The following is a 13,800-nucleotide window of genomic DNA, read 5'->3' as shown; positions in this document are numbered from 1 at the left end:
ATTAAAGGTATGCACCACCATCCCTGGTGTCCAGTGGGGGTTCTTGAAGCAAAGATAGGGCTTCCTGCCATATGACTCAGGGCGATCCTACATGCACTCTCCCTCTAGTCTCTGGACATCCTGAGGCTACTGCCAGAAAATGATTGCCCGCAATGACGGGAAGTTCCCAAGAAGCTTGGTTATTGGTTACCTGTGTCTTCCCATCTGACCTCCTACCACACAATAAGTAATCAAGGCCAGAAGATCCTTCAAATGTGCAGAATGTGCAGTGGATGGGTATTCACAAGAAAGCTGGGACACAGCACTCGACCGTGAAGTTTATGAGTGAACCCTGGCTTACAGCCTAAAACGGAATCACATCTATGAATGGAGGTCTTGCTGGGGAATCCTGAACCTCTGAGGTCGGCCGGAAACAGTACAATCACAAAGCAGTGGGACTGGCCCCTCTCCTAAGCCCCCAGTTCCCTTTGGCCTGAGGAACACTGACCCTGTATCTGATGTTTCCTCTGTTTGCTTGGTTGGTTGAGTTTTATTTGTTTTATGTATGAGTGTTTCCCCTGCACGCATGTAAGTACATCATGTACATGCAATGCCCACAGAGGTCAGAAGAGGGAACAGATACCCTAGAACTTGAATTAGTGTGGGTACTGGGAATTGAATCCAGGTCCTCTACAAGAGTAGCCGGTGCTGAGCTGGGCATGGTGGTGCACGCCTGTAGTCCCAGCACTCGGAGGCAGAGGTAGGTGGATCTCTGTGATTTGAAGGCCAGCCTGGTCTACATAGTGAGTTCCAGGCTAGCTGGGGCTGCAGGGAGACCCTGTCTCAAAAAAAAAAAAAAAAATTGCTGGTGCTCTTAACCTCCGTGCCACCTCTCCAGCCCCAGTTGGTTGGTTTTTTGGAACAGGGTCTCATATGGCCCTGGCTGGCTTCAAACGGCTTTAAGTTGGCTATGATTTAATGACTGAACTGCAATTTGTTTTAAGATGGAGTCTTGCTGTTGTTGCCAGGGTTAACTTCAAACACCTGGTTTCAAATGAGCCTCCTGATGTGGCCTCCTCTCTCTCTCTCTCTCTCTCTCTCTCTCTCTCTCTCTCTCTCTCGCGCCCTCCCTCTCTCCTTCCCTCCCTCTCTCCTTCCCTCCCTCTCTCCTTCCCTCCCTCTCCCCTCCCTCCTCTCCCTTCCTTGTCTCTCTTCCCTCTCTCCCTCCCCCTTCCTTTTTTTAGCTGCCTTAAAGATGTTTTTGAATAATATATAGGGGGGAAATGAAGTAAGAACCTCTAACCGAAACTGTTAGTGAGGTCCTTATTTACATCACAGAAGAACTCAGGCTCACAGGAAGCAAGGGTTAGAACTAGCACTCATCCTCCATGCTCCGTGCTTGTAGGTGAAGGAGGAAGCATACATGGAAGGGAGAGGTGTGTGGAGCCAGGACTGAAACCAAGGCAACCTCATCCCTGCTCTGGTGGTGGGGCATTTAGGGTCCATTTATTAAGAGAGTTGGCCATACCTGCTCTGCCTCAGCTGTGACAGCTGACTGCATAATTGAACTGAGAATTAGATCCAGGTGGGTCTTTCTGCAGCTAGGTGTCAATTTCATACCCATTGTGAATTGGTCCTTGCTTCTCTCCAGGCCCTGGGGATTGGCAAGGCTGTACCAACCTCTCCTAGAACCACTAATTCCTGGTTATTTCGTAGGACTTGGCGTGGGGAAAGAGGCCAGTTTCTGGAAGAGTGCTCATTGCAGCCAAAGACCCATATTTGATACTGAGAATTAAGGTCTTGACTTTCTGTGACCCAGGGTGAAGGCAGCACGGTGTCAGACAAAGCAGCAGGGGGGCTGGCAGGGGACGTAGACAGGCAGAGGGCTCAGCATCAACATCTTCCTCTTTCCTGTGAACTGCAGATTGCCCCAGCAGAAGGCCCAGATGTCAGTGAAAGGATGGTCATCATCACCGGGCCACCTGAAGCCCAGTTCAAGGTCAGTGCCAAGGACCACCTCAGTCTGCAGGCTCTGGGTACAGGGCAGCCAGCTCAGATCTCTTCTTTTCCCTCCTGTTGCTGCTCACGGGTCATCTCACTCCTAGAAGCCTTCTCCCATCTTTCCATGGAAAGGTGGGTTATTTTTTGATGCCCTGTCCAGGTGGGAGCCCTCAAGCCTATGTCTGGTGGGTGGCTGTTCTGGACCCTTCAAGCTGTGGGCATTGGCATGGGGTACAAAGGGGGAAAGAAATACAAAGGAAATGATTCTGTGGGGTGTGTTGTTTTTGTACTTTTTTCCTCTAGGAAGATTATAACGAGTTTTTAAAAAGTTATAAATGTGTATTCATTTGTAAAAAAGTACAGCCTTTTGTAATTAAAAACTTGAAATTTAACATAGGAAAGCATTCAAAAGCCCTTCAACTTGAATATGGACAAAATGTGGTATAGCCACACAATAGCATGTTATTCAACCATAAAAGAGAATGAGGTATCAGAGCACACTACAAAGGGGTGGACCTAGAAAACATGCTAAGAATGCAGACACAGAGATGTGTACAGTGTGATTCCATTTACATGAAGCGTAGAGGAGCAAACCATAGAGACAGACGGTATGTTGGTAATTGTCAAAGAATTGGCGTAGGAAGGAATCAACACTAGCTCCTGGTTCACCAACCAGGTGGTGGTTTTTGTCAATCCTGGGATTGAGCCCAGGGCCTCACACATACTAGGCAAATAAGGTTTCTACCACTGAGCCACATCCACAGCCCTCTTCTTAATTTTCTTTAATTTTGATACAGACTGGCCTTGCACAGTCTGCCCCAGCCTCCTGAGAAGCTGGGATTACAGGCTTGTGCCACCATTGAGGAATGGGATGGAAATATTCTGGATAGAGAGTGGCGATGGTCCACAGCTGCTGAAGTGAAGAACTGGATTAACATGTGCAGGGCCATAGGTTTGATTCCCAGCACCACAGAAGAAAAGAAAGAAAGCTAAGAAGCAGCTCCTCACATCTTACCGCCTCCCTCACCTCTGCCGCTCAATAAGCGGAGAACTAAGCGTACATCATAGAGGGAGATAGGAATGCCTTGAACAAGTTCAATCAACCAAACATTTATAGGTACTGGGGGTACGAAAATAAGTGGACTTCTGGTGACTCACCAGTATTCCCATCCTGGATACATGTGCTCCTGAGAGGAGGCAAACCGTGCAGCCTAGCAGAGTGAGGTGGTTCAGTGTACAGGTTATTTCCTGGGTCTGTGAGAGCTGAGGCAGGTACACAGCTGTCCGTGTGCTGGGAGACAGCACGTCCTGTCACTAAGACTCCAAGTCCCTTCCACAGCAGTGACGTGTTGTGGCCAGCTGCTGCCTCTGTCACCAGTCACATCTTGTCCTCAGGCCCAGGGACGGATCTTTGGGAAACTGAAAGAAGAAAACTTCTTTAACCCCAAAGAAGAGGTGAAGCTAGAAGCCCACATCCGAGTGCCCTCGTCTACAGCTGGCCGGGTGATTGGCAAAGGGGGCAGAACCGTAAGTCTACTCCAAACTCATTTCACCTGGGTGAGTTCCCTGCCCTGGCCTTGCCCCAGTTCCCTCAAATCTCCACTGGCTCTTACTCTGTCAGTATGTCAGGGCTGTAGGCTGACACACTTGGGCTCTCCGGACATGTATACCTTCTGAGACACGAGAATCCCAGGGATAAAAGTGTCATCAATACCGTCCAACACCTAGGGCCCAGTTCCATGGTGCTGAGCCTAGCACCAGAAGCCCCGTGCTCCTGTACCAGACACACAACCCAGCTCCACATCCCAAAGAAGGCCATCTTCCCCACACACATCCACACATAGCAGATAGAGCTTAGCAAAGAGGGCGGCATCCACCCAGAGTATCTGCTGCCCACCTGCTACCACTGTGTCCAGATGCTGTAGCTCTGTCGTACAGGCTTTATGATAGCTGTCTCCGGGGGCTGTACAGTCCCTCTTCTGGTTCCTTCCCAAGTCTAGCTCTCTGCCACAGGGAGCTGGCAGGAATAGAGGATAGGAAAGAAATTATTTTTTTTAAGTAATTTAAGCTTTCAATCTGAAGGTGGCAATAATACAGTATCATTTAAATTCCAGAGTTGGGGCGTGTAGTTCAATGGTAGAGCATGTCTTTAGTATGTATGGTGCCCTGGATTCAATTCCCAGCACCTCCCAAATGGAAAGTACCCATGCATGGACACTGTAGAAATGAACAGGTTCTGGAGCATGACTCACTCACTTGGTGAGGAAATAACCTTGAGGTGTTCAGTAGCACCTAGTGCTCACTGTGAGGTGGCATTGGTGAGTGGCAGAACTCGGGGTGAGGGCAGCTCAAGTTCTAGATATAACAAGTCACATTTATGCAAAAGAATAAAGTTACCTGGAGTGCAGATAGTAGTAAAAAGTTCTGAGGCATGCACGCTGAGCACTTGGCAGAGCTGACACGGAGAAGACAGGAGAAGCAAGTTATCCAGCAGGTAGTAAAGTCCTGAGTATGTCCCATGAGGTTGTTTTAGGACCACCAAGTTCTCTATATCTCCAGAGATACCCGGAACCTGCCTATGAATAAGGGACAGACCCCTCAGGATGGGGACACTCTGCACAATGCTGGAGATGGGCTTAGAGAGGGGAGATCAGCACTGCCTGGGAGCTTCCTGGAGGAGCTCCATCTGGAGTGACCAGGAGAAAGGATAACAACCCAAGACTGGGAGCAGCATAACAAGATCTGGCAGCAGGAGAGAGTGGAGCGTAGGCTGGGGCTGGTTTGTGGGGTGTCCTAACACCTGCTTGTAATCCTAGCACTTGGGAGGCTAAGGCAGGAAGACTGGGAAGCCAAAACCAGTTTGAGCTAGTGAGTTCAAGGCCTGCCTCAGCCACACAGACTTTGTCTTAAAAACCCACACAGAATTCTTAGGAGATGGCTCAGTTGGCAAAGTGTCTGCTGTGCAAACATGAGGACCTGTGTTCAGATGCCCAGAACGCATGTTAAAGCCAGGCACAGTGCCATGTGCTTGTAACTCCAGCCGTTGGGTCGGAGACAGAAGACAGGCAGACCACTGAGGCTTGTTAGCCAGCTGGTCTTTCCAGATCAGTGAGCTTCAGCTTCACTGAGAGACCCTGTCTTGGAAAATAAAGGTTGAGAAGTGGCTGAAGAAAGATACCAGACCTGAACATGAGGTGGGGGCAGGAAAGAAAAGAAAGAAGGACTGAGGGTGCAGTGCAGGTGGCAGACTGCTTGCCTAGCATGCACAAAGCCTTCCCTGGGTTTAATACCCAGCACCCCACAAGCCAGATGTAGTGCTGCACATTTGTAATCTCAGCACTCAGGAAGTAGAGTGGAGGGTCAGAAGTCTATGATCATCTTCATCTTACAGCAGTTTCAAGGCCAGTTTCAGCTAAACAGCTCTGGCTCACAAGAAGAAAGGGAGGGAGGAAGGTAGAGGAGGAAAGAAAGTCATGGAGGAGGGAAGGAGAAGAGGGGGAGAGTGAAAAGGAGGTTGGTTTATGCTAAGACAAGAGACCACAGCTCATGGCCAGCAGCCACGTTTGGAGCTCAAACCCACAAAAGCCCATATAGCCAGGGCAGGTCCTAGACTGAAGCAAAGGAAAGAGGATCCAGGCCCCCATTCCTCCTACCTCCCTGTTCCCCTTGCCTCCCTACCCCCAGCCCCCCCATCTCTCATCTCACTTATCCCTCCAGTGCCCTGGTGTTGGCTTTGGTGCAGGAAGGCCCTCTCCCTGCCCACTGCCTTCTCTGCCTGCACAGGTGAACGAGCTACAGAACTTGACCAGTGCAGAAGTCATTGTGCCTCGGGACCAAACGCCAGATGAGAATGAAGAAGTGATTGTCAGAATTATCGGGCATTTTTTTGCTAGCCAGGTACTATCCTGTGAGGGACCTGCCTCCTGCCCAGCTCTTTCTACTATACTAGTGCCAAGTGGCACTTGCTTGATCGCCACCCCCCGATACACACACGTATACTATGCACCCCTGGCCCCTGGTGCCTCAGCAACTAGAAACTTGAGGCCAGGCCTACCAACATGCTCAGGTTGGGGGCTTAGCATTCTCTGCTCTCCCAGCCTTTCTCTGTGGGAAGCCACATGCCAGGCGAGCCCTCAGTGGAGCAGCCCAGTGCCCATGTCTTCTTGTGAAAGGTTAACTGCTCATGGAAGGGACTCTTGCTTCCTGTTGCTCTCCCCATCTTAGCAGTGCCCTGCCTCCACTGGTGCTTCCCCTTCATTCAGGAGGCCGGCACCACAATGAACTTAGATCTGGTTGTTTTGGAAGTCAGCACCTCTGGGAGGAGGGCAGTCTCCTCATGCTCACAGCCTGCTTTCCTGTGGCCTGCTGGGGTCAGCTCAGTCTGCAGGGAGCTGGGCCTCCGGCCCTGAGCTCTAGCTGTTCAACTTTGTCCAGGCCTGGCCTCAACCTCCTTCCCCTTCTCTGCAGACATTCTGATGCTCTGGAAAGGTGGGTGGGGCCACAGCTATTCAGTATATGCGGTGGCTCTCCACCTCAACACTGGGCTGCTGAGTGCCAGACAGAGAAGGCCTCACAGCAGGGAGCCTGGGGGAGGTGACACTTGTCTGAGCATCCCACTGCCCTTCCCCAGGTCCTAGCTGTTCCCTTTCCTCTGGGGCCTCAGAACTGGGCTCCTCTGTTCCTCTGGCTTCTCCCCTCCCTTTTCTCCTTTGCTGCAGACTGCACAACGAAAGATCAGGGAAATTGTACAAGAAGTGAGCCAGCAGGAGCAGAAATACCCTCAGGGAGTCGCCTCACATCGCAGCAAGTGAGGCTTCCCCAGGCACCAGCAAGTAATGGATGAATGTAGCCCTCCCAACATCAGAAAGATGCGACCAGACCCAGCCAACAGATTGGGAGCAAACCAAAGACCATCCTGAGGAGGAAGAACTCTGCAGAGACAGCCAGGGCCTGCAGACCCCTGCATGTCCTGCCGCTGAGGAGGGCACAGGGAAGGCCGGGTTCCCAGAAACCAGAACCTGCTTCCCCCCACCTCTTCCCTGGCTTCTGCAGGCTTCCCAGCCATTCACTGCCCATCCATCCAGATTTCCCCACCTCCCACGATGCTATCCCTTCTAGTTGAACTAACATAGGTGAATGTGTTCAAAGCAAAGTTGACACCCTTTTCTTTGTTGTGGAAGGCTATCTCTGTACATGTCTGTACATATTAGAAGGGGAAAGATGCTAAGGTATGTGGCCTGTGGGTTATACAGGGTGCCTGCAGCATTAATATATTTTAGAAATAATATATCAAATAACTAACTCCAATTCTTACTCAGTTATTTTGTTTTCTTTTTGAAGAGAAAGCAGGTTTTTCTAGATTTCAAAGAATAAAGTCTTAGGGGCGGTCTACTGGTAAAGAAAGGAACTTTGGAGCCACACAAAATTCATATGGAGGGAATTGTGTCAAGAACATGTGCAGCAGTTATGGATCACCTGTGTCTGTCAACAGAAGGGATACCGTCCTTGAGGGGGGCCTTAGTCCCTCTTCATCCTATCTAGCCCACACACCCATTTCTCTGCTTCACAGGTTTTAAACTGGTTTTTGCATACTGCTATATATTTCTGTCTTTCTATCCCCCTCCTCCCCACGCCCCTTCTCCTTCCCTGACCCTTGATTCTTTTGAATTCCCTCATCCCTATCTTGGTCTTCCCATATGTATGCAACCCCCACCCAGGCAAAGCAGTGCTCTGAATATCACATCACATAAGGAACAAATGCGAAACACACAAACCAGCCTCATCTTACACTTGGTCACTCGAAGTAGCAAGAGTCAGTGGTGCTTGTCTTGGCACTTTGGAAGAGGAAAACGGAAACCCACCAAACCAGCCAACCAGACAGAACATTTACGTAAAGAATGTATTTTGTCTCTACATTTTGGTATATAAGCCATCAACATTCAGCAGAATGATTTCTTGAAAAGTTTAAAATGGAGGAAAATAGCAAACTTACACAGGTTGTTGGCCTAGGGCGTTAAATTTACAGATTTTTTTTTAAAATGAGAAAAACACACAAAAAAAGCTACCTCAGGTGTTTTTACCTCAGCACCGCGCTCTTGTGTTTCCCTTAGAGATTTTGTAAAACTGAGAGTTGGAGCATTTTTTATTTTTTTAATAAAAATGAGTTGAAAATAAAAAAAGATATCAACTGCCAACCTGGAGAAGGCAACAGCCCGTGTGTGCAACAGCTGTTCTGAACCGTCTTCCGCTAGCCAAGAACCTACATGGCCTTGTGGACAAGCCTTGAAAATGTTTATTTTTAAAAATGACGAAAGAACAGAGAACATTTGAGATGGCCTGAATTTCAGTAGGGTATGCGCCATTAGGGCTTTTTGTGCTAAAGGACGAACAAACAGGTGCTGGTTTATGTGAAGAAGCCTTTACACCACCAGACTGCAATGCCAGTTTCCTCTACTGCAAACAGTGTTCTGTGACAAAAAAAAGGAAAAAAAAAAAAAAAGAAAAAATATATCCAGCTAACAAGATTCTGGTGTCCTTGTGTTTTTTCCTAAGCATTGTGTTCTCCCAGAGCGTCAGCTTTTGTGCTCTGAGGGACTCGGGGAAAGAGCAGCTGGTACAATCAGAACCTGGGCCTTGCCACAATTGTGTGTGAGCAGCTGAACCAGGTAAGTGGTCCTCAAATCTGCTTCCCTGAGCAGCAGCTTTCAGCCTCTCCTGGGCACTGGGGAGAAATGCAGGTGGTCCATCCTGAATCATCTCGCGGGAGACTGGGCATGTGTTTCAGTAAACCTTGCAAGTGATTCCTGAGAACTCTGCAACTAGAGGACAAATTGGCTGTGCGGCAGGCTGAGCGAAAGTGCAGTCAGGCTTTGAGCCCGGCCAGGGTGCGAATTTTCCTGTAATGACAGCTGCATGACAGTTCAAGGGACGCAATTCTGTATCTCGCCCCTTAGAAGCCTAAGTAGACCTGTAATGGGAGGATGAGGCTTGGACTGCAGGGTGTTCCACTTGACACCCCATGACACCACTGAAAGGTGGATGGGAAGAGACCCTGCTCCTTTTTCCTCTTTTACCTTTGAGACAGGGTCTCTAGTCAAATTCTTCAGCTTCCCAAGGACTGAAATCACAGGCTCCCTGCTTGACTATTCTGGTTTTTTGCTTTTTATTTATTTATTTATTTTGAGACAGGATGTTGGGATGTAGCCCTGACCAGCCTGGCCCAGGATTTCCTCAGATTTGAAGTTGTTCTCCTGCCTTACAAGTGCTGGGATTACAGGCTTGTGCCACCACACCCACAATACCTGCTTCATTCATAAGCTTATGTCCATAGATCTATAGGGTCTGCCTGAAACAGCAACAAACACTCCATGGAAAAAAGAGCTGAGACTGTCAGGGCACAGGCAGTTGCAGCTACTCGGCACTACTCAGTCCAGGCTATGCAGCAAGACCCCATTTAAAAGTAGAGCCAAGAGGGCCAGGCATGGTGCCATCCATCTTAGTCCCAGCACAGGCAAGAGGATCTCGGGGAGTTCAAGACCAGCCTAGTATAGACAGCAAGTTCAGGCCAGCCAAGGCTACAGAGACCCTGTCTCAAACGTTTGCCAGAAGTAGCTAATTAAGCTCTTAGGTGACTCAACACAGCCAGAGCTAATGGTGGTAGGCTGATGGGGTTCTGAAATAACTCCTAAATCACGACAGCCTCAGAGAATCCCAGAGGTTCCTCACAGCCAAAGCTACTCAGCTGTTCCCTGAGTTAAATGGTCCTGGCCAAATGGACGGATTGAAAAGCAGCACATCATTAAAGTCAGGGCTTTAAGTACAGCTCAGAGTCCAAGAATTGACTGCTGACTCCACCCCTCAGGGTTAATTTATTCCAAGTAAAATTTCAAACTGAGCTCCTAAAGTGCACATTTCCCCAGTACTGGTCAATGAGCATGCATGAGACAGGGCAGGATATGGCAAGTTGATGCCTAGATTGCCCTGGTACAAAGCTTTCTAGTCCTGGGGTTGCAGAAATGAAAAGGGAGGCAGAACAAGATCAGATGGCCTTGTTCAGGCTGAAGAGCCCATCTTCAGAGACCCACCAAGTGCTGGGTTAGGGGCTCTCTAGCATTCCTGGGACACCACCAGCAGAGCCTACCTCCTGTGCCAACCTCCTGCAGTAGGATCAGCCTTAGGAGGTGACCTGGGTACTAGTAACTCCACCACACATGCAATGGCTTAGATCACTACAAGCAGTACTCATTTCTTCAGCTATAAATCCCAGACTTGGATGGCTCAGTGGGTAAGAGTGCTTGTTGCATAGACACAAAGATGAGATCCCCAGCACCCATATAAAAAGCCAGGTGTGACCCGTGACCCCCAGCAGGGTGGGGGAGTGTGGTGGTGGGGATGACTTGCTGACCACCAGCCTAGCTAAAATACCAGTTTCAATGAGACACCCTGTCTCAAAAAAGGCAGAGTGATAGAGAATGGGACCCAGCATTCTCTGGCCTTTGTACATGCATGTACATGCACACATGCATACACATATGAGTCCTAGACCATCTGGACATGACTGCCTAATCCAAGAAATCCCCAAGTACACATAATTGTACACCAAAATTAAAGAATAGCTGTTAAATTTGAGACTTTGGGGGCTTTGTCTTTTTTATTTTTTTCCAGAATTTCATACAATGTATTTTGATATTTAGACTCTCCCTCTCTGTCCTCCCTGACCAGCCCCCCAATTAAGTATTTTTCTTTTTTTTTTTTTTAAAAAAAAAAAAACTAATCCATGCCTCCCAAGTGCTCCTGGGTGTGGGTCCATGCCCTGGAGTCTGATCAACTCTCCCTCTCCCAGCATCCATTAGTTAGGCCTGGGGCTTCCTGCCCACTTCCCCAATCCATGCTGGGCCACTGTGTGATTTTGATTTGCATAGGTCTGCTGTCATAAGTGCTGTGGTTTCATTTGTGCAAGAGTCCTGTGATATCCATACAACTGGATGGTGCAACTTCCCTGTAATGTCCTGCCTTGTATTCATCCACTACCTCTAGCTCTTACAATCTTTCTGCCCCTTCTGCAATGATCCCTGAGCCTTCAGAGAGGTGTGATACAGGTGTGTCCCACTTAGGGCTAAGCACTCTAGTCTCTTAGGCACTGCATGTTGACCAGGTGTAAGTCTCCATGTTAATTGCTATCGGCTGCAAGAAGAACCTTCTCTGGTGAGAGTTGGAGAGATGCACTAATTTGTGGGTATAACAAATTATTGTGAGTCAATTTAATATTATGTCTACCTAGCAGAATGATAGTAGTAGGCTCTCCCCTATGATCTGTGATTTGTTTAGCCACAGGTTCTGACTTTGATAATGGTGTCAGGTATGGATTCCTTCTTGTGAAGTGGGCCTTAAATCCAATTAGAGGATGGTTGGTTACTCCCATATTATTTGTGCCACTATTGCACCATTGGGTATATTTTACCCAACCAGTTGTTATTTTAGCTCCCAGGGTTCACAGCTGGGTAAGGTTGATCATTGCCTTTGTCTGTAACATGCACAGCACCGTCTAGTACTATGAAAGCTAGCCAGCAGAGATGCAGCTTCAGGATCAGCACCAGCTTGATTTCTTATTTAGTGATTCAGGTATGTAGTATCTTCAGCAATAGGGTTTTACCGTCATGTTCTGGTGGGAAACCAGGTGCAATAGCCAATATTGTTTGAGGCTCTTTGGGATCTCTTCTGGTCAACAATTTCAAAAGAGGGAGATTCCTGGCATTGAGCCTTGCATTTGCGAGCTCGTGAGAAAAGTTTTACTAGTCTATACTGCACAGAAAGCCTTTCCCCACTCCCTTGAAAATGTGGTGTTTAATGCACCCATCTCACTAGACTTGGTAGTTAGGCCTGAACATCCCATTCATTTTATCGGTCACACTCACCCACCCAATGCCATTCTTGTCTTTTTGACCACAGAGCTCAGACAAGAATGATGGTATATGTTCGTTGCAAGTCAGAAAAGGATTCCAGTCAGCATAGAGGAAAAACTTGAAAAACCACAACTAGCAGAGAATGGATAGTCTAGCTTGGAAGGTTTCACAAAGAAAAGGACTAGCCCTAGACAAGAAGAGGGCATCTTCAGAGACAGGAGGTAAGGGTGGGAGAAACACTCTTTAGGGGCAAGCAGGGAAGATCAGTGGCCTGGCACTTAGGATGCCAGTGACTCGATGAACAGAGCTTCAAGGGGTAAAGACTTGATGGGAATGAAAGCATTGGAACTGGGCTTATTCCTCTATGCCTGGGGAAGGGTGTGGCCCATGTGTTCACTATGGGACGTGCCAACTATTGTAGCTATAGAGCAGGCTGCATCACACATGTTGGACTCCAGGTCCTCCAGTGCCCATGGCCCTCACATTTGCTGCTGACTGTTGCTGTTACTGTTTCTACTCTTCTTTCCTTTTTCTTTTTACACTTATTTTTATTTTTTGTGTATGAGTGTGTTGTCTGCATGTATGTAAACGCATCTATGTTGTGCCCACGGAGGTTAGAAGCAGGCACTGGATCCCCTGGGACTGGAGCTACAGACACGTTAGCCACCATGTGGGCTGGGATTCAAACCCAGGTCCTCTGCAAGAGCAGCCAGTGCTCTTAACCACTGAACCATCTCTCCAGCCCCTCCTTTCCATTTTCATACTGATGCATAGGAATTTCAGATGCATCCCACTCAAATAAGCCCCATTGGTTACTGTCTTTTTGGAAGCTACGACTGACCATACTTAACAGCTCTTGTTTAAACCTCAGAAACAAAAATAATCCTACTTGACTTCAGTGGCCCTTGCAGCCTCTTGTCACAGCAGTGATTGAGCATGCATCCAAGAACCTCAGTTTGTAATGTTAGGTCACTGCCTCTTAATCTTTCTGACATAGTTGATAAACAGTGAAGAATATTCCTATTTGCCTCCAAACATATCTAGAGAGACTCTGAAAACAACTCAACCTGAGCCTACCTCCAACTATCTGCCATTTAAACAACTCCCACAACTAGCTAAGGTCCCCAATTCCCCCAGTCACAAGAGTACTTGAGTGGCTCTCATTGAGCTCAATCCCATCCTCACTGGATTCCCCAAGCTGCAGCTCTGGCAGAAGGCCTTCATGGCCATTCAATCTACTTTGCTAATGCAGCCTGAAGACCTCGCTAACAACCCACTGCCCTATCAGGAGAGGAGAATGCAGCTCTTAAGTCTGGCAGTTCTGTCTTAGCCCAGGCGGCTGTTCTTTCTTCCTCTATGCTGAAATTTGAAGCCCATGTCGTCACACCATTGTCTGCTATCCCACTCATAGGACAGTTCTCATGCCTCTGCATGCCGTGCCTTCAAAAGCCACAGTCCACAACTGGGGCATGCCTGGGAGCCTTGTGCCAGAAACAGCAAAGAGGCCATGGAAGGAAAGGACAGTGGGCAGAGCTCTGGGGTCACACACTAGGTCCTCTCCCACTTACCAGCTTCACTTTCTTATCAGGAAAACAGAATGGTCAAGCCTGGAAGATCTTTCTCTCCTTGCCTAGGTGCCCACTGTACTGATGTTGGCACCTGCCTGTAAAAGGTCAGAACATTATAATCTTTGGCTCTGGTTTAAGTATAGGGGATTACCAAGTCAAAAATGGCTTCTAGTAGGCGTGGGAGTACAGGCCTTTAATCTCAGTACTTGGGGAGCAGAAGCAGGCAGAACTCTGTGACTTTAAGGCCAGCCTGGTCTACATAGCTAGTTCAGGCCAGCCAGGGCTACTGTAGCTCCAAAAAAAAAAAAAAAAAAAAAAAGCCATTTTCCATTTTAAACACCAAATCTCTC

The 13,800-nt window shown here is 48.2% G+C and overlaps 1 protein-coding gene across 1 annotated transcript in view; it reads left to right on the top strand.

The window, feature by feature from the left end:
• Igf2bp2 (insulin like growth factor 2 mRNA binding protein 2) overlaps positions 1 to 8,462 on the top strand; it is a 38,739-nt gene extending 30,277 nt beyond the window's left edge. The window contains exons 11-14 of the mRNA XM_008831335.1: positions 1,904 to 1,978; positions 3,376 to 3,507; positions 5,764 to 5,877; positions 6,699 to 8,462. Of these exons, the coding sequence (XP_008829557.1) occupies positions 1,904 to 1,978; positions 3,376 to 3,507; positions 5,764 to 5,877; positions 6,699 to 6,791 (414 nt within the window). The 3' untranslated portion in view covers positions 6,792 to 8,462. The remainder of the gene's footprint in view (positions 1 to 1,903; positions 1,979 to 3,375; positions 3,508 to 5,763; positions 5,878 to 6,698) is intronic.
• Positions 8,463 to 13,800: the final 5,338 nt, after the last annotated feature.

The sequence above is a fragment of the Nannospalax galili genome, unplaced genomic scaffold, assembly GCF_000622305.1.
Source record: "Nannospalax galili isolate Female #2095 unplaced genomic scaffold, S.galili_v1.0 scaffold315, whole genome shotgun sequence".
In the NCBI taxonomy this organism is placed as follows: domain Eukaryota; kingdom Metazoa; phylum Chordata; class Mammalia; order Rodentia; family Spalacidae; genus Nannospalax; species Nannospalax galili.
Note: the sequence above shows the minus strand (reverse complement) of the source record. Positions and strands in the feature narration are given on the sequence as shown.